The sequence below is a fragment of the Equus asinus genome, chromosome 4 (genome assembly GCF_041296235.1).
Source record: "Equus asinus isolate D_3611 breed Donkey chromosome 4, EquAss-T2T_v2, whole genome shotgun sequence".
NCBI lineage: Eukaryota > Metazoa > Chordata > Mammalia > Perissodactyla > Equidae > Equus > Equus asinus.
In genome coordinates this window covers 23,706,217-23,725,998 of record NC_091793.1, presented here as the reverse complement: position 1 = coordinate 23,725,998, position 19,782 = coordinate 23,706,217, and the positions used below count along the sequence as shown (strand labels likewise).

Genomic DNA, 19,782 nt, shown 5'->3' with positions numbered 1-19,782 from the left:
GACGAGGACGAGGAAGCCAAGGGCCGCACGGGGACAGGAGCCTGGCCTGTCGCGAGGCCGAGGCTGGTCCACTCACCCCGCCCACAGGGTGTCATCCGCCTGCCCCTTCTATGGGAAGACCCCACTGCCTCTGTGACCTGGGGCTGGTCCTCTCTCCTCTCTGGGCCTCAGTTTCCCTACTTGTGCGATGGGAAGGTTGGTCCCTACATAATCCCCTAGGGCCCCAAGGCACTGACTCCTATGTTCGGTGTCCCAGGAAATCCCCAGCCTGCCCCTGCCACCCCATAGTTCCCGATGCCCCTGACCTCCACCTTTCCAGCCCCCACACACCAGTGCACACACGCGCACCATGCACCGAGCACAGGCCCGCACCTCCGGGTTCTGTTCCAGCCCCAGCAATAGCAACAACGTAATATTTCCAGAGTACCTCCTGCCAGCGTTTTAACCCCCAATGATGTTGGGAGGCGTTGCCCCCATTTTACAGATGAGAAAACTGAGTCTCAGAGAGAGGAAGGGACTCGTCCTCGGTGCTCGGCCAGGGCAGTGGAGCGGGGTCTACTCGGCCCGGCCGCCCTGCTGTCCTGACCCCGTTCCGAGCACAGGCGCCCCAAGTGCTCCCCAAAGCAGCTCTGGGCTCCTGAGGCCGTGCCTCCCGCGTTGGTTAGGGTGCTGGCACTGGGCCCATGGGGACAGTGTGGGTTGGTGACTCTGGGAGGGCCCAGACTGGGCATTTCTCACGCCCTCCCCGCTGATTCTCCTGCAGGGCCTGGGGACCCCACTTGGAGGCCCCTAGAGAATATTGGCTCTAGCTGAGGGCGGTCCTCAAGGTCCCCAAGGCTCCTTGGGGATTGGAGGGGGCCCCGGGGTCCTGGGCAGTCCAGGCTGACATCCTCACATCCACAGCCGGATGGCCCAGAAGGAGAAGGAGCTGTGTATCGGGCGCAAGAAGTTCAACATGGACCCTGTGAAGGTAGGCAGCTGTGGGGGGTTCGGGTCACAGGGTTGAGGGGCTGCACACTGGGCACCTTCACAGCGTCCTCTCGTTCCGCTCAAGCAAGATAATTACCCACTTTACAGATGAGGAAGCTGAGGCCCCACGGGGCTGTGCATCTTGTGCAGTACCCTATGGCCTGTCACGGCTGGGGCTCTGTCACCCCACAGCACAGCAGCCCCTGGTCATGAGGCGGGAGCCCGGGGGATGGGACGGAGTCTATCATGTCCACGGACTCAGGGTCCCTGGCTCTGGGCCTCTGCGTCCTCCTCTGTGAGCAGGGCCGTGGACAACGGGGCCCTTAGATTCTCCAGAAGTGTCTTCCAGACACTCAGTTGGGGGAAGCCAGTCCTGGGCTGCTGGCGCAGAGCACTGAGGGCTCAGGGCTCAGCCACTGCTCTCCCCCCGTCCCACCCCCACTCCACCCTCACTGGCCTCAGAGCAGCCCCAGCACCCAGCACCCCTCGCCCTGCAGGAACAGAGACAGGAGGAAGCCACAGGTTGACACACAGAGATGGCATCAGGGCAGCCAACAGGGACTGCCGAGCTGGGGTCCCTGGAAATGTACTCCTCGGTCTTCAAAGGCCACCTGTCTTCCCATCGCAACCCACAGGGTCGCACACCCATTCACCTCCCACAGCTGCAGAGCCCCGGACCCCTGCCCCATCCGCACAGACTGTGCCGCACATAAACACACACACACCAGCACTAACTCACGTGGGGGCTGGGGGGCGCACTGAGGGGTCCCCAGTGCCCTCTGCTGTCACTCAGAGCTGCCACAACCTGCCCCTCCAGCAGCCTCTTCCCCAAAACGAACAGGGACACAGAGAACTCATTGCAGAAGCCAAGCCCCGCCCGCCGAGCTCCTCAGATTTGAGTGACAGACCCCGAGGGGCGGGCCGTGGGAGAGATGCTCGCGGGCTGCCAGTCAGCACGCCAGGCTTCCACGAGGGGGACGGGGCGCACCCCGCTTTCACACAGAAAGGGAAGGACAGTCACCGCCACGGAAACTGTCGGCCTCCCCTTTCGACTTAGCTGTTTTTTCTAATTTTTATACAATGGACGTAGATTACTTGCGAGAAAAAATGAAACACTATTTTTAAATAGCATGAATTTCAAGGAGACAAAAGGAATGGCTGAATCATTGAGTCTTAAAATAATAAATTCACAGAATCACTGAAGCATATAATCAAGGAGTGTCAGACTGAAGGGGATCCTGGGGAACACCTGGCATGACCCTGGTTCACTGCACGAACCCCCTGCCCTTTGCACGCCTCCAGTGATGGGGAACTCACCACCTTACAAAGGTGGCTTCTATTAAGGAGGGACACCTCCCCAGAACGGGCTGTGCCAGTGTCAGAATGCCGGGCCCCAGTGCTCCCCGCCCCCCGCCGGCTGCTGTGGCAGCTGCTCAGGGCTCTGTGCGCCCCTGCAGGGCATCCAGTACCTCACTGAGCACAAGCTGCTGAGCCCCGACGTCCAGGACATCGCCCAGTTCCTGTACAAGGGCGAGGGCCTCAACAAGACGGCCATTGGCACCTACCTGGGGGAGAGGTACGGGCGCCGGGCCTCGGAGAGGCAGGGGAGGAGGCGCGCAGGTGTGTGTGCGTGTGTGCGTGTGTGCAGGTATGTGAGTAAAGTCCCGGCTCCTGGCGCGCGGGGCTGAGGGATCACCCCCTTCCCGATCCTCAGCCAACGCCTCCTCGCTCACTTATGCAACAAATGGGTGTTTTAGCATCTGCTGTGTGCCAGACTCTGGTCTAAGCCCTGGGTTTACACCAGCGAACGAGGCAGACAGAGCTCCTGCCCCCAGGGAGGTACGTTCTAGTGGGAAGGACCCCAAGATACGGAAAATATGTTAGAAAACTATAAGTTTTTTGGCATACAAATAAAGCAGGGCGGGGAGGTGAGAAGTGCTGAGAACCCCGGGTCACGGGCTGTGATTTTAAACAGTGCGGACCAGAAGGGTCCCCTGGAGGTGATGCTGGATGGAATCTTAAAGGAGGTGAGCGGTGTAGACAGCTGGGAGAAGAGCATTGCAGGCAGAGGGAACAGCATATGCAAAGGTTCTGGGGCAGAAGCGTGCTCAGGGAACAGCAGGCTGTGAGACTGGAAGGGAGCGCGGGAGCGGGGAAGTAGCAGGTGACAAGTGGTAGGACCCATGGGAGGCTGCTGGGCAGAGGAGCGATGACAGGGCCTCTGGCTGCTGGGCAAGGGTGGACTGTAAGGGACAAGGGGGGAACTGGGCCAGCGAGCCAGCATCCCTTCTCCCAGGCTCCCGGAGGACACGTCCCTTCGCCTGAGCGAGCGGAGGATGCGCTTTGCTTCCGGATGTAGGATCCGGGAGGAGCAGGGAGCGGGGAGGCAGGAATCGCTCCACCTTACAGATGAGCTCACGGGGCTTGGGGAGGTCAAGTGGCTTGAGCGGGTCCCCACAGGCAGAGAAGAGGAAGGATTGACTCGGGGCAGGCCGCTCCAAAGCCAGGGCTCCTCTCCCGGTGACCACAGTGCTAGGGGGCCGTGAGGTGTGGGAGTCTGCTCATGAGTGTGAGGACACGCATGTGCACATGGGGGGCGGGGTCAGGTGGATGAGAGCAGACCAGACGGCGGCTGGATCCGAGGGAGGACGTCTCTCCCCTCCTCTCCCTCCAGGAGGTGGGGCAGCGAGCTCAAGTGCACCCCGCCCTCCCTCCGCCCCCTCCCCAGGGACCCCGTCAACCTGCAGGTGCTCCAGGCCTTTGTGGACTGCCACGAGTTCGCCAACCTCAACCTCGTCCAGGCCCTCAGGTGAGCGGGCCGGGGGTCAGGGGCCCGGGCCTTGGGGGGGCATCGTAATCCCCGTAACTAACAGCACAAACAGAGGGTCAGGAGCAAAAATCAACGAATGACAGTCCCGCCTCCCAGAGCCGAGGCTGGATGGGACGATAGGCATGCACGGCCCGGGACAGCGCCAGGCCCCTCGCGCCCGCTCCTGCCAGTGTTCCTATATCACAGCTCTGTTGTAACACCTTTAATCCTTGTGATCGTTATTACTGTTACTACGGCCGTGCCCACTGCTTTTTGGCTTAGCGCTTGTTTTATTTCATTAATACAGCTTAGTATGTATTGCACTTATTATTACTTATTATTTTCTAATTAGGATATTACTGTTGCTACTTTTATTTTTACAACTACAGGAAGCATTACAGGATATCGGTTAGGAGCACAAACTCTGAGCCAGATACCCCAGTTCAAATCCCAGCTCTGCCATTCACCCCCTGTGTGACCTTGGGCAAGTCACAGAAACCTCTCTGTGCCTCAGTTTCTTCATCTGTAAAATGGGGATGATACTGGTAACCGCCTCAAAGGGTTGTGAGGACTAAATGAGGAAATGCTTAGAATTGGCCCATAGGAAGTGCTGCTGCTCAATGCCTGGGAAATTGGCTCCTGAGAGGGGGCATTTGATCTGGGCTTTGCAGGATGCTTAGGAGTATTCAAGGCAAAAAGGAAAGCAGCCGCCACCATCCAGGCAAGGCGGCCTCCCCTCGGACTCCCAGGCTCTTTAAGGGAGAGGGGTAGCCCCCAGGATTCGTGTGTTCATTTCTTCATTCATTCACCCACCCATCAAGTCTTTATGGAGTGGTTCCTGAGTGCATGGCCTGTGAGAGGCCCGCAGGAGCCATGAGAGAAGCAGGCGGGGCCCTCACCCTCAGGCAGCTTAGTTTGAAGCTGGGAAAATCACCAACCTCCAGAGCTGAAGCTGAGGTCCAAGAAAGGGAGGCGCGGCCGAGGCAGGTGCTGGCCAGGGTCCCCCATCAGACCCCCAGGCCCTGGGCCGGCACGGGGAGCCGCAGAACCGGGGCGGGCGGAGGCCCCGCGTGGGCAGGCAGGTGGGGCTGGCCCCAGCGGGCGAAGGGGAGCACACGCAGCTCCCGGCTTCCAAGCGAGAGGCATTTCTTGCATGCTCCTGTGTGCGTGGCACTTGCTGGTACAGAGCCCACCTACCCACCCCACGTGCCAGATGCCAGGCACAGACCCGGGGTCCCCCTGAGAGCACCCCCTCCCCACTGCCCACGCCTGTTCACCCCCAGGCAGTTCCTGTGGAGCTTCCGGCTGCCGGGTGAGGCCCAGAAGATCGACCGGATGATGGAGACGTTTGCCACCCGATATTGCCTCTGCAACCCGGGAGTCTTCCAGTCCACAGGTACCAGGGCGGGGGAGACCAGGCCTCCAGGACCCCTTCTGCATGGCGGGCACAGATCTGCCACCCCGTCCCCTCAGCCCTCCCCCAAGCACCCAGACCCTTCATGAGCCCTTGCTGAGCACCAACTCGATGCCAGGTCCTCTGCTGGGTGCTCGTCGGGCAGAGCTGCCTCAGGGCATGCTCTTTGGGAGAGGAGGCAGGAAATGATGGCACAGGGTGCAGCACCCTGTCTGAGGGCAGGGATGGAGTCAGCCTGTCCAGGATGGCTTCTCAGAGGCAGTGGGGTCTGAATGGGGTTTTGAAGGATGAATAGGAGTTCTCCAGAAAGTCAAGGGGAGAAAGGGCCTTTGGGGCATGAGTTCTGATTAAAGCAAAGGCCCAGAAGCATGAAACAGCCTGGGCAGGACATAGGGGCAAATGGGCATAGAAGGATATCAACAAAGGTCAGTCGTCCATGCTTCCCCTGCACTTATCTAAGCCATCCTGGCAGACTCATCCTGGCCTCTTCTCTGCATCCGAAGTTCCAATAACAACAGCAACCAATTCCATCTATAGAGCGCTCCCCCGTGCAAAGTCATTGCATCCTTCCATCCACTCCGTGACCTCTGCCCTGTCCTAGTCCCTGCAGAGAATACAGACTCAGAGAGGTGGCGTGACTCGTCCACGGACACACCACTTTTTGGCTGCGTGTCCACAGACAAGTCCCACAGAGCATTGCCCTACCCTGTAGTGAAAGATAAATTGGCGGTGTGCTTGTTTATTCCCCGTCAGCTCCACAAGTCTAAACACCCCACAGGACGGGGACCAGATCAGATTTATTCAGTAAATCCCAGCCCGCAGCCCTTAGTGGGTCCTCAATGAAAATTTGTAGGAAGGAAGGAACTTTAAAGCACCAAATCTGACTCATAGTCCAACTACTTAATTCTGTAACCTCGGGCATGTCACTTAACCTCCCTGTGCCTCAGTTTCCCCATCTGTCAAATGGGGTGGTAACAGTACCTGCTTCACAGGATTGTCATGAGGATGTAAAGAGCTTAGCCCGGGGCAAGCGCCAGCATTAGGTGCCACCGTGATCAGAGGTCGGTCATCCATGTTCTAGAACGTGAAGCTACTCAGAGTTAAACCTCCTGACGTCACAGTTGGGGAAGCTGAGGCTCAGAGGTCAAGTACTCTCCCAAGGTCAACCGGAGAGTTGGGGATGCAGCTGGACTTCCCCAGCTCTGGATCCTAAAAGCACCACAGGGGACCCAGGGTAGCGATCCCCTCCCTCCCAGAGGTTCAGCCCAGCCTCACTCCCGAGCGCATGACAGTCTGAACAACGGAGCGGAGCCCGGCCAGGAGCCCCACGGTGCCAGCGAGATTGCCACGCGGCACGTGGTATTGTCGTTGCTGCCAACAATGAGTGTTCTCCGAGCTCCGAGGAGGCAGAGAACAGAGTGGGCAGGGGACTGGCAGGGCTCGGCAGGGAGAGGCTGGAGCTGGAGCTGTGCGAGGAGCAGGGTGTCAGCGGTGAAAAGAGGAGGCGGGACAGGCCTGGCGGGGACCTGGCAGGAGCAGAGCGCGCAGCGGGGCCGAGGAACGTGGCGGCTGACGTTTGCTTGGAGAAGGGAGTCCAGGAAGAGCGGAAGTGAGGCCAGGCCTCGAGTGCCAAGTCAGGAGATCAGCAGAGACCTTTGAGACCTTGAGACGGGTGATCCTTGGGCTCTAGAAGGGGTCAGGTAAGGAGGGCAGAGTGGCCAGGGCCAGGACTGACCTGCTGTCCCATCCCGCAGACACCTGCTACGTCCTTTCCTTCTCCATCATCATGCTCAACACCAGCCTGCACAACCCCAACGTGCGGGACAGGCCGCCCTTCGAGCGCTTCGTGTCCATGAACCGCGGCATCAACGGCGGCAGCGACCTGCCAGAGGAGCAGCTGCGGGTAAGGGGGGGCGCGGCCGCACCCAGCCTGGGCCCCAGGCATCCGGGAGGCACCTGGCCTTAGGTGGACGGCCCAAGAGGGGCTCCTCCGAGATAGACCACTCCAAGAGGAGGCTCTGCCGAGAGGGACCGCCACAAACGAGGCTGGCGCTGAGATGGGCCCGCCCACATGGCGCCCACTTAAGGAGGACGTCCAGAGATGGACGCCCTGGGGAGGTCCTCCCAGACTTCAGGCTCTGGGGGACTCTGGTCATGCACCTTCCAGAAAGGATGCCTCACACAGCCCAGGGCTGTTTCTGGGAATCCCAATTCGTCGACTCTGTGTGTCAGAGGCAGAAATCTCAGACTCTGTGCTCAAGCCCTCCCCCTTCAGAGAGAAAGAAACCGAGGTGTCCCCGAGGCTTCGTGTCAGCTCGAGAGCCAGGCAGAACCCGGGCCTCTGTCTCCTCATCAAACGGCCCCACCCCTGCCACACTGCACCAGGCCCTGTGCCCAGCACGGGGACCCAGGGCCGTTGAATCATGAGCCTGCCCAGCCCAAGTTCAGGGTCCATCTGGTAGGAAAAAGATACTCATGTGAGTCACAGCCCTGCGTGAGTCATGCGGGCTGACCATGGGAACATAGTTTTGAAGACACAGAGGACACTACTATCACCGACCTGGGGACAGGGGGAGGGTGCCATCCTGGAAGACTCAACAGAGGAGGTGACTTTTGAACTGGGCCTTGTAGGTTGAATAGGAGTTTTCCCAGAGGAAATGTAGGGAAGGGGTGTTCCAAAAAGAGGAAGCGGCCAGAACCCAGGCCTGGCCTGGTTGGGAAAGGGAGGGGCGTCCAGAGTGACTGGCTGGGGGGGGCGGGGGGGCGGGCACGGGTATGTATGTACAGTGATGGGCACTAAGGTGGGGCCGGAATGTCCAGGTCTGTGAATGCCAGCCTCGGGAGTTTGTCTGTGTCCTGTGGGCAACTCAGAGACAGGAGCAGTTTTGTAAACACGGGAGTGAGAGATTCAGAGACTGACTTAGCAAAAACGAATTGACAGTTCATTTCTACCAGGAAAGCGTCAGGCCGCTCCCAGCCAGAGCCCAGCAGGAGGAGGAGAGGGTGTGAACACCACCCTCCCGGCTCGGCACCTTGCATGTCCACCCGCAGGATCAGGGGAGCCCGGGTCTGGGATGATTCTGGCGCCCCTCGGCATTTGAGAAGGGCCCCGCCCTTAGCCCACAACCCTCCTTTGTCCCCAGGGAGAAAGTTCATCATGGGGAGGGGGTCACAACATAGAATGAGGGCTTTCGTTGGCTAGAGCTCAGATCGTTAGCCCGGGGGTGACCTTGGGTAATGACTCACCCTCCCCACGTCACCATTCCCTGGACCAGGGGGACGGGATCATGACACCTGCGTCAGAGAGCTGCTGTGAGTAGCAATTTTTAAAAATGTAAAGGTCACAGCTTATGTCAGGTACATAGCACAAGCTCTAAGGGGCGGTTGATGTCACTATTAAGCATAATTAATAATAATTTTTAAACCCCAGCACTGAGGAAAATGCCTGACACGGAAAAGGAAAAGGCGTTTGCACAGGTCCTCATCTCCTGGTGGTGTTCGCAGCGGGAAGCGCGCACAGCGTGTCTGGCAGGGAAGGAGTTAAGGATCCCGTCCCTCAGCCCCGGCCCCTCCAGGTTTCCCTCCTTAGGCATTATCCCCAGTTCCAGCCTTTTGTTAGTAACAATGCGCTGGGTTTGTATAGAGCTTATAACTTTCCTCTCGAAGGGCTTTCGGGTCTATTATCTCAGTTTAGCTGCACACTCTGCCTGGGAGGTCTGGGGCGGGTTTATCATCCTCTTTGGCAGCGAAAGAGGCAGGCGCTCAGCGAGGGAGCGAGGGGGGAGGGGCAGAACAGAGCGCTGGAGTCACAGCCACATCCTGGCTTCCCCGCTTTCTGGTTGTGTGATGTTAGGTAAGTGGCTTGACCTCTCTGAGCTCCCAGCTCATAGGATGAGTGCAGAAATGTGAGGTGCAGAAGTGCCCGGTGTAATTGGAGTGGCTAATTAATCCCGAGGCTTTCCAGGGCACCATCAACGGAACGCACAGGCCTGGCCCTTGCTGTTCACGGCTTTCACGGCAGCTGCTGTGGAGCGGTGCGGTGGCGGGGGCCCGGGTGGGGGGGGGGGGTCTTCTCCAGTTCTCTCTGGGCCTCATCTTGCCCACAGGTAAACCAAGGACTCCGCCTTAAGCGCCTGATGCAGATATTCAGTTTGCCGCTTTGCGCGAGCCTTCTCCCTAAAGCTCCTCCAGCTCGGGCCCTGCCAAGGACACATGACCCTTTTAAGTGGCCTGACTGACGAAATTAAATTGACACAGATACGTCACCTGGAGAGAGGTCCCCTCCAGAGTGCGCAGACCGCAGGGTGCGCGGCTGGGACAGGCCTCAGGAGCCGCGCGGTGGCAGTCGGGGCACAGGCGGGTTGAGCCGGGCTCGCCCTGGCCACCCTGATGGGGCCCGGCAGTGCCTGAGAGGCTCAGGGCGAAGGCACCAGGTGAGAACCCGGAGGACTGGCCGTCAAACCCCAGCTCTGCAGCTGTGACCTTGAGCGGGAGCCTTGGGGGCCCTGTCTGCGAAGTGGGCTGACGGCACTGACCTCACGTTGTTCTCCTGAGAAGCAGGTGAGTGCCTGGCACGTGGCAGGCACCCGAGAGATGCTGAGAGGGGAACACTCACCTTAAGAGCCACCTGCAGAGGGAGCTGGGAGAGGGGAGGAGGAGGGGGCCAGAAGAGGGCTCTCCAGCCTCTGGAGAAACTGAGGCCCGGGCGGGGGAACGGTCTCCCAGTTCAGGGTGTCTTCTGCTGTGGGCAGCCCTGGACCTCCTGGGTCCTTGTCTGAGCGTCTCCATCAGGACTGACCGTGCACCAGGCACCCTATGGTCTCATTCAGTCCTCCGACAACTTCCGGCAGCAGGTGCCATCCCCAGTTTACAGGGAGGGAAACTGAGCTCCAAGAGAGGGAGCTGGCCAGGGCTCTTGTAGTTTGGGAGGAGTCCAGATTCGAACCCACGTCTATCTGACTCCAGAGCCCACCCCTCTGCGGAGACCGGGAGGCAAGATTTGGGGACAGAGAACTTAGCTGTGTTTCCCAGCTGCCGGTTGCTTCCCGGCTGGAGGAATCTCAACACACGTAACAGAAAAGATCAGGCTTCAGGCTCAGCTGCATCCGGTGAGGTCAGGGCTCAATCTGGTCTCTCCATCTCTCAGCATCCCTCTCCTCCCTCAGCTTCCCACTTAAACAGGGCCTCCCCACGCTGCGGCAGAAATGGCCTCGGGCAGTTCCAGACTGCCATGGTGCTTAACCGTTTAAACCAAAGTCCCAGAATTAAGGCTTGTTGGCTGGCTGGGGGCACATGGCCCTCCCTGAACCAGTCACTGGCCAGCAGGATGGAATGCTCTGATTAGCCCCATGGGAGTCCTTCAGCCCCTCCTGGAGCCTGGGGGCGAGGAGCAATGGGTGTCGACCCCGTGAGCAATCTGCTCAGAAAGTGGGGGGCTCCCCAGAGGAGAACAGGGGGTGGGGATGGATGGATGCAAGTCCAGCAGAAGCACCGGAAGGTGGCCGTTGTCTTTCTGATCATGTCCCCCCAGCCAGGAGCCGGCAGGGCCGGATGGTTTGGTGGTGCCGGGTGCAGGGGTGTTTCTTGGGGGGCGGGAGGGCCGCTGTTTACAAGATACAGGAAATGTGGGTGAACTGAGCTGTTTCCTTGTGGGGGCAGAGCACGCAGGCTGATACGGCCGAGGCCCCCCCTGCTCCCCTCCCGCCTCCTTGGGCCTCCCAAATATTTGTCTGTGTTGATGGCTTTGCTGACAAAGGCCTTCCTGCCGCAGACCCTTGTTCCACCAGCCGGTGCCACTTGGGAATTGCCAGGGCCGGGCGGGGCCTGGGGGGCAGGGGCTCCGAAAAGAGAACGTGGTCCCTGCTCTTCCCACACCCACCCCACAGCCAGGCTGAGCCCAGGGCCTCTGGAGTCTGAAGCCGGAAGACACCTCCATAAGCCCAGGAAAATCCGCTTCCGGCCTGCACCAGCCCCGCCCCCACCCGGCCCAGACCCCCGAGCTCAGGTCAGAAAAGACCTTTAAAAACCAGCAAACACGGCCTCTAAAACTTTGGGGGAGTCCAACAGTACTTGTGAAATTCTTCATTTAAGATTTCGAAGCCACCTCCTGAGCAGCAGCGCACACAAACGCAACAGGAGGAAATGGTTTCATGCTCTTAGATGTGGAGACCCAGCCCTGGATCTGGTCTGAATGAGCAGAAAGAGACAGTTTAGAATGTTTCTCCAAATACTTGGAAATCTGGGCAGGTTGTTCGTGGAATGCAGTGCCCCGTGGCAGAGGGTTCAAATCACACAGGGGTGATCCAGCACCGACATCCACAGCTGGCCCACAGGGAGGTCACCACAGTGGCTTGCATACCTCTGGTGACAAGGAACTCATTACCCTACAAGTTTGCTCCTTCCATATTTCAGCAGCACTAACTGCTGGGAAGTGGTCCTTGGAGAACTAAAATCTGCTTTCTGGCCCTGACCTTGGCTGCTGTGCCCCAGAGTGTGCATGTCTGTGTCTGTGTGTCTGTATATATGTGCACGCTCACACACAAGCGTGCGCACAGGTGAACATGTATGGGGTGTCCGGGTTCCAGCAGAGCGTCCTGTCTCCAGCACTCTCAGACACGGGGGGACGGTCCCCGGCTCACTCATCGGAGCCGTAGGAGCGGTGCTGGGTGGCCCAGGTGAGGGTGGGGGCTGTCCTCCGCCCTCCTCGTCACCTTCCCAGGGATGGGGGAAAGCAGGGCTCCCAGCCCTGTGTAGGCCATTTACTTCCCCCAGATCCCTGGCCACTCAGCGGTCTTCTGTCCATTTTTCCCATGAGCACACAGCAGCTCAGAGAGGTTGAGGGGCATGCCCAGGGTCACACAGACGCTGAGTGACCCAGCTGGGATTTTAACCCAGGCGGCCTGACACCAAAGCCGGTGCTCTTGTCCCGCCGTGCGTTTTCATGCCCCTGGCTGGACTTCCGACGGGGGGCAGGGGTAGGAACCATCATCCACTGGGTCAGCAAGCAGTTGCTGTAGGCTGAGCCCCCGGTGAGACCCGGGCTTGTGACACCCAGGCCTGCCCTGGAGGAGCTCCCCATCTCTTCCGGGAGGTCAACCCCAGCAAGCAAACTGACATGGAGATGCCGACGGTGTGGGGGCCACGGTGCGGCAGCCGGGCGCCATCTCCCTGGGGTGCTGACCCCCACTTGCCTGCCTCCAGTACTGTGGGGCGGGGGGTCATGACGTAGGGGCGGGGGTGGGGGAACCAAGGAGGTTTCCACCAAGAAGGCCAGGGACCAACGGTGAGCTAACAGGAGGGGAAGGACTTTGCCCAGAGGGACAGTGACCTGCCCGGGGCCACACAGGCCAGGCCTGGGTGTCACAGCCAGGCCCTCCCCTCCCTTCTCTCCGCACAGAACCTCTTTGACAGCATCAAGAGCGAGCCCTTCTCCATCCCTGAGGACGACGGCAACGACCTCACTCACACCTTCTTCAAGCCGGACCGCGAGGGCTGGCTGCTCAAGCTGGGTGAGATGCACGCTTGGGCACGCTCGCGCACATGGCTGACACACTCGTGCACACACTCATGCATACTTGGGCACACGGCTGACACATGCACACACGTTGACATGCAGCCTCAAGGGTGGAGGCCCCATGTCTCCTGACTCCAAGTGCAGGAGTCTGCCTGCCCCATCCGTCCGTCTGTCTGTCCTGCGAACGAAGGGCACGGGGTGTCAGGGGGCGGGGAAAGACAAGTAGGAAGGGGAATGAGAGACTGACGTGTGGATCCATAGACAAACCCTTCAGCTGCAGTTCTGTCTCTTCCCAGAGGTCTTCTGAGGAAACCAAGGATCAGCAAGGTTAGGGCACCTGCCTGAGGCCACACAGCCAGCAAGCGGCAGATTTTGGTGGGCAGACGGTTGAGTGTCCCTGAAGGGCGGGGGAGGGAGTGTGACAGGATGTGGCTCCGGGGTGCTTCCCCTCAGCATGATGAGGGACAGGGAGGCCTGGCCTGCAGAGAGGAGCCTTGGGCGGGTGCTGCGGTGGCGGGGGTGGCAGCTGCAGAATCTTGCAGGTTACCCACTGGGCCCAGCACCTGCCCCTGCCCCCCACACTCCTGGATGCCTTCCGGCAGGGGAAGCCCAGCAGGGGCGGCAGCCTTCCTAGGCGAGTGAGCAGAGACGCCTTGTGCTGGAGCAGCGGCCTGGGCCTGGGGGCCATCCCAGCCCTGTCTCTCCGTGCCCACGTCCCAGGCCGTCCTTCCCCTAAGATGGCTCAGCCTCCTTTCTTGCCCAGCTGACTGTCCTTGGCCCCAGGGAGGTTCTAAGTCACAGATCCCAGCTCCTCCCCCCAGGGCCGGGGTCCAGGCTCCTCAGCCTCAGTTTCCCCACTGCAAGATGGGGATGGTAGTCACCGGGAGGGTTAAATGTGTAGTAAAATGGCCAAGTGCTTAGGTCTGGCGCCAGGACGCTGGGGTTCGAATCTCGGCTCCACAGCAGGCCCGGGCAGAAGACTCGGCCTCCCTGAGCCTCGCTGCCCTCACCTGCAAGATGGGGTTGACAGTGGTCCCTTCCTTATCGGTGGTCACGGGGACGCATAAGTGAATTCTTTCTTAAGCCTCTAGAGCATTGCCTGGCACATGAAAGATGAACCAATTAGCACATGCCGGGCAGGGAGCAGGCCAGGGGATGCCCGAGGGGCGAGGGCAGCAGGAAGGTGCAGGGAACGGCCAGCCACTGTCCCGGGGCCTGGTCACAGAAGAGCCTCGAGCGCCGGGCCAGGCAGCTCAGGGGGTGACGGGAGCCGCTGAGCGAGGAAGGGGTGGATCTGGAGGAAAGTGTGGCAGGCTGGGAGCGGGGCAGCGTCCGAGGCCCTGCTCTTCCGTGGAGGGAAGGTGGCCCAGGGAGGTGGGCTGAGCACGCTGTCCGCCTCGCGCAGGGGGCCGCGTGAAGACGTGGAAACGGCGCTGGTTCATCCTGACCGACAACTGCCTCTACTACTTCGAGTTCACCACTGTGAGCCCGCCCCGCCCCGCCCCGCCCCCAGCCCAGCCCAGCCCCGCCCCCCAGCCCAGCCCCCCGACCCGCCCCGCCCCCAGACCCGCCCCCCAGCCCCCAGACCCGCCCCGCCCCCAGACCCGCCCCGCCCCCAGACCCGCCCAGCCCCCAGACCCGCCCAGCCCTCAGATCCCCCCAGCCGCCCCCGCCCCCAGCCCTTCCGGTCTCGCACCGAGCAGTCGGCTAACAGAGTTCGGGGCCCCTAGGAGATGATCCCGGTCCACCTCCACACCTGTCCTACAGATGGGAAAACTGAGCTTGGGAGAGGAGAAGGGGCTGGGCCAAGGTCCAGGGCAGAGCCTGGGCTTCAAGTCGGGGCTCCTGACCCCCGGTCGGGGCTCTTCCCAAGCCCCTCCCCCGACCCCCTCCAGGGCTGAGCTGAGTCTGGGAAGAGGGGTACCCTTCTCTCTGGGTCTGGGGAGTCCCACAAGTTCACTGCCTGCCGTCGCCCTCAAGGCCCCACCTGCTGCCCCTGACCTTCCCTCCGGTGCCCCTGCAGGACAAGGAGCCACGGGGAATCATCCCCCTCGAGAACCTCTCGGTGCAGAAGGTGGAGGACCCCAAGAAGCCAGTAGGTGCTGGGAGGGGCCCTAGGCCTGAGTGGGGGTACTTTCTGAAACAGTGGACGGGAGGGCGGCTGGGCTGGGCTCTCCAGGAGGCTCGGCTGTGCCCACCACACCTTCGGGGGGGCGCAGCGTTGTCTCGGTTTCCCTCCTGGGGCTGAGGACCCTGGGGGCAGGTCAATGGCCCCAAACGGGGACGGCCTCACGGTCATTCAGAGCTTTCCTCTGACACTGGCTGGGTGCTCCTTTCTGAGCCTCAGCTTCCCCATCAGCCTGCAGATTTGGGGAAGAACGGGGGATTTAGGGCGAACCCGGCCCACAGTCAGTTCTCTCGTGAGGAGCTCGTGCCCCTTGCCTCTCACGGGAAGCAGGCCTGGGCGGGTGTGTCCTGCTGCTCGTCCCAGCGCTGGCCTTGCCCAAGGGTCCAGTCCTGTCTGAGGTGCCCCGGGGCCCAGCGCGGCCGCCCCCTCCGGCGTGCCCTGCCCTGCCCTCACCTGGCGCCTCCACAGTTCTGTCTGGAGCTCTACAACCCCAGCTGCCGGGGCCAGAAGATCAAGGCCTGCAAGACGGACGGCGACGGCAAGGTGGTGGAGGGCAAGCACGAGTCTTACCGGATCTCGGCCTCCAGCGCTGAGGAGCGCGACCAGTGGATCGAGGCCATACAGTAAGGACTGGCCGGGTGGGGCCGGGCCTCCTGTCACCTTCTGGAGCCCCTGCTTCTCTCAGGGCCTTGCTTCCGTGTCTGTCGGGTCATAACTCAAGACTCTCTCTCCCCGTGACGGCATGCAAAGCCCTTCCAACCACACTCCATGAGCCCCCTTGGTGCCGGCACGGTGCCAGGCCCGGGACACAGGGACGGGAGGCCCACCTTCAAGTTGGGAGGATCCACGGGATGTCCCAGGTAGCGCTCTCTGCCCAGCGCCTGGCCCTTGGGAAGTGCTCGTGAATGGCGCTCTTTAGAATCAGGATCCAAAGTGGCCCCAGAAAGACCAGTGGAGGCGGCGGACGGCGCAGGGCTCTCCGGGTGGAAGGACCAGTGCGGGTGAAGTCAGTGTGTGGCCTCCCCAGACAGCACCTCAGAGTCCTGGGTGGCTGGTGCCGGGCAGCGTGAGCCTGGCTGTGCGGGGACCACGCAGCATCAGGGAGGTGAGGATGCAGAGGATGGCAAGGCTTTGGTCGCCACGGCAATGAGCTTGGGTTTCTCCTGGGGGCACTGGGGAGCCACAGGCAGGTAACAGAGAAGAGGAATGGCCAGGTGAGAAAGGCCACAGTGCAGGGGTGGTTCTGAGGGGCCAAGATGGGCATCGGGGAACAGGTGGAGGGCCTCCAGGGGAGGGGCGGGATGACAACCTTGACTCTGAGTCAGTGAGGAGACATGGTGAGGACGGGTTCTGCCGGCCAGAGGAAGACATGGGAGTCAACACGGGGCCGGGGGCGTGTCCTGGGGACTTGCAGGGTCTTTTCCCTGGGGCCCTGCAGCAGCCCTGGGATGCTGTGGAGCCAAACCCATCCTCACCTCAATTTTACAGAGGAGGACCTGAGGCCCAGAGAGGGGAGGGACTTGCCCAGGGCCACAGAGCCAGTGAAGGGCAGAGCCGGGACCGCAAGCAGGTCTGCTGGCTCCACGTGGGCTCTTTCCACCTCCCGCTGACAGTCTGATGGGAGCCTGAAGAGGGTCCAGAGACATTTGGGGGCAGGATTCCCAAGGCTCCAGGCTCTCAGTCTCACCCGCTCTGGCCCTGCCCTTGGGACCCTGCATTAGGCCAGCGAGGGTGGACTCACCTAGGCTTGGTCCTTGTTGGGGTCATCTGGCCTTTCCCTGTGCGCCCCTGTTATGAACCCCGGGAGACAAGACCCCCTGGCCTCCGGCTCAGCCCCGGAATCCTTTCACCTGCTCTCCTTTCAGAGCCAGCATCACCCGCGACCCCTTCTACGACCTGGTCTCTGCTCGGAAGAAGAAGATAGCCAGCAAGCACTGAGCTGCCTGGAGGGGGTGCCGGGGGCCAGCGTCCTGGGAACGCCATGGCCTGTGGTACCTGGACACCCACCTCCCACCCAGGGCGCCTTTTCCTGGCCCGCACGCATCCTCCCCCTCCCACATTTCGGGCTGACAGGAGGGGGAGGCAGGGCCCAGGAGGGTGGGCGGACCCCCGGAGGCCTCAGAACCAGCAGTGAGCCCCTGGCCCTCGGCACCCAGCCGCCGCCAGGAGAGGCCCCGGGTCCCCCACAGCCAGGGATGAGGCAAGCGGCCGGAGGGAAGCCAGCCCTGAACCGGCACCCTGTCCTCTGGGCCTCGGTTTCCTCTTCTGTTAAATGTCTCCTTGCACTCTGAAGTGCTGGCGGCCCTCAAAGCAGGGGGACGGCCAGGTCCCCGAGTGCTTCCTGCCCCGGCGATGGCCACGCTCCTCCTTCTGCTCAGGGCCTTTCTCGGCCAGCCCCTCCCTGTCTTCAGCTGGGGCCTGGCCCTCCCTGCCCGAGGGACACACACACAGAGCTCAGGCCCGTGGACAGAACCGCTCGGAGGCGCCAGGAGCACCGGACTCGGAGTCCACACCCCGCAGTCTCCGACCCAGCTCCGTCTCCAACTTGCTGTGTGCCTTCTGCCGAGTCACACTCCTCTCTGGTGCTTAGAAAACTGCAGTTTTGGATAGAAATGTCTAGGCCCCTTCTGGCTCTGCGGCCCCTCGCCCCCCACCGGCAAAGGCAGGCACAGGCCCCCTGCGGTCCCAGCAGTGCGCGAGCTGGCCGCCTCCCTCCTCTCAGTAGAAGGACAGGATCGTACGGGGTCTCCCTAAGGAGCTTCTGGCTGGAGATGCACTTACTGAGCTGGAGGGGGCTCTGGACTGAAGGCGGCTGGGGAGCCGAGAGCAGAGTGGGCTCCACCCTCAAGGGTGTCCCTTTGGGAGGAGCAGCAGGTGGGACTCCTCGAGAAAATGGCAGAGAGCATCCTAGATGGACGTACTCAAGCAGGACTAGTGGTACAACCAAAAAGCCAAGAAGAGAGCTTTATGAGCTCTGGTTACCAGGAGGGCTGCCTGGAGGCAGGGGCCACACCAATAAGTGACACACAAGCTTGTGGCAGAGTCTCAGCCCCAGGTTCCCTGCTAGGCCACTGGCCAGGGGTCCCGTGGAGGTGAGGGCTGCCCCAGCTGGGTCGCAGCATCCTGAGACCCCCACAGCAGCACCCTCAAGAGCTGAGCCGACTTGTCAGCACACAGGCAGGCAGCTCGGTCCCCACAGAGGCCTCAGCCCGGAGGAGCATTCCACCACCAGGCTTCTTCTCAGAAGCGTCTCACCCCACACACAGGCCCTGGGGAGCCCCTGGAGGAAGTTCCCTGGCAGGAAAGCAAGATGTGGGCTTGCCTTTGCCCCACTGCCAGCCTGAGGGGGCGGGCCGGAGCAGGGTGGGTTCCCCAGGGGAGGAGAGGTTGCCCCTCATCCCCAGACACATGTGCATGCCTTCCACGGAGTCAGGATAGAGCAGCCGCCTTGTGTGCGAGGGGTGAGATCCCCATCTCTGGAGGTGTGCGAGCGCCTGGTAATGATATGGCGCAGAAGAGGGTCTGAGTGGGGTGTCTGCAGGAGGAGACATTGCAGGACATTTGAGGATTTCCACAGACCCCATGTCAGCCAGGGAGCTGAATGCCACCTCTGCTGCCTCATGTGGCCCCTGAAGGGGCAGCCAGGGGTCACGGAAGGAGCACTGGGCTGAGGGTCATGAGGTCTGAGGTCCTCTCCTGCCGTTGGCATATGCTGGCTGTGTGATCTTAGTCCACTCCCTTCCCCTCTCTGGTCCTCAGCTTCCTCCCCCATCGTGGAGGGGGTGCAATCAGACTCTCTGGGCATGAGTGGCTCTTCTGGGATCCTTTGGAAGAGAGAATAAAGCTCATAATTCACCTCGTGCGTGGGGCTCTGTCCTTTCCGTGACCACATCTGGCCTCCTCGACCCCACCCTGCCCTTCACCTTCAGCCCCGTCTCGGCTGAGGCCAGGAGGGCCAGACAGGGGAGAGTGGGCTCTCAGAGGCCCTGGAGCCTCATCCTCAGGGCACCGGGGCTGCCATGCTGGACAGACGTGTCTCAGCCCAGCGGCTAGACGTGGGACAGGGTCCCTCTGAGCAGGGGCAGAGTGAGCTGGTTCTGCCAGGACCAGGGAAAGACGAAAGAACGTCCCAGTAGGCAGCGCTGTCTGAAGAGAGACAGAGCTGCTGCCTCAGGAGACAGATAATGAGCTCCCTGTCTATGGAGGGATGCAAGCACAGGCTGGTTCCAGGGATCACTTGGGGTGTCTCGGAGGGGCTTGAATTCGGCAGCCTTCATTTATTTGTGCTTTCCACCGTGTTTATTAAGTACCTATGGTGTTCCAGACGCTTTTCCAGGCACCCGTGGGATGAGACAGAATCCCTGCTGGCAGGGGGCTTACATCCTGGTGGACCTGAATTCTAGGCCACCCCTCCGGATGTGCAGGGCACTGAGGGGGGCCCCACACCCTAACCCAGCCCCCTGCCTGAAATTCCACCTTGGAGCCACTCCTGGAAGACCTTAAGGCACTGAGCTGATCGACTTACCCACACATTCTTTCCTTCAGCCCACGCTTATTGAGCGCCTACTATATACTAGCTCCATGCACAGAACCAGCCATCAAAGACGATCAAGGCAAAGCCCTTGCCCTCCAAAGGAGCCCAGGTCTGGCGGGGGAGGCAGGTGCCAAGGAGCAGTGGCAGGTGGGGCCAACCTGTGCTGTGTCACAGCAGGGACACAGGAGCCAGCAGACGGCTGGGCTGGGCAGAGGGGCAATCCAGGAGGCTTCTCGGAGGAGCTGTGCTCGAGTGTGGCAGCCAGCTGGGGGAAAGGGCCCCCCTCAATATTGCAGGGAGCTCATCCCCCACCACACACACGTTGGGAACTCCTTGCAGGCCAGACTGTCACTGTTCAGTGCCTGGTGCACACTGATTCTTGGTTAGACTGAAGTCAACTGAGGAAGCCCCTCTG

General features: G+C 61.1%; 1 protein-coding gene across 5 annotated transcripts in view; it reads left to right on the top strand.

Moving 5' to 3' along the window:
* The window catches only part of CYTH4 (cytohesin 4), a 30,233-nt gene extending 11,544 nt beyond the window's left edge, over positions 1–18,689 (top strand). Inside the window, exons 4-14 of one of the 5 annotated variants that reach the window (XM_044780110.2) lie at positions 904–970; positions 2,427–2,545; positions 3,698–3,778; positions 5,062–5,174; positions 6,947–7,095; positions 12,589–12,700; positions 14,111–14,187; positions 14,729–14,800; positions 15,302–15,456; positions 15,753–15,938; positions 16,699–18,689. In XM_044780110.2, the coding sequence (XP_044636045.1) occupies positions 904–970; positions 2,427–2,545; positions 3,698–3,778; positions 5,062–5,174; positions 6,947–7,095; positions 12,589–12,700; positions 14,111–14,187; positions 14,729–14,800; positions 15,302–15,456; positions 15,753–15,903 (1,096 nt within the window). In that variant the 3' untranslated portion in view covers positions 15,904–15,938; positions 16,699–18,689. Of the gene's footprint in view, positions 1–763; positions 971–2,426; positions 2,546–3,643; positions 3,779–5,061; positions 5,175–6,946; positions 7,096–12,588; positions 12,701–14,110; positions 14,188–14,728; positions 14,801–15,301; positions 15,457–15,752; positions 15,939–16,698 lie in introns of all 5 variants that reach the window. The other 4 variants (XM_044780108.2, XM_014851228.3, XM_014851227.3 and 1 more) reach the window with 4 other exon arrangements.
* Positions 18,690–19,782: the final 1,093 nt, after the last annotated feature.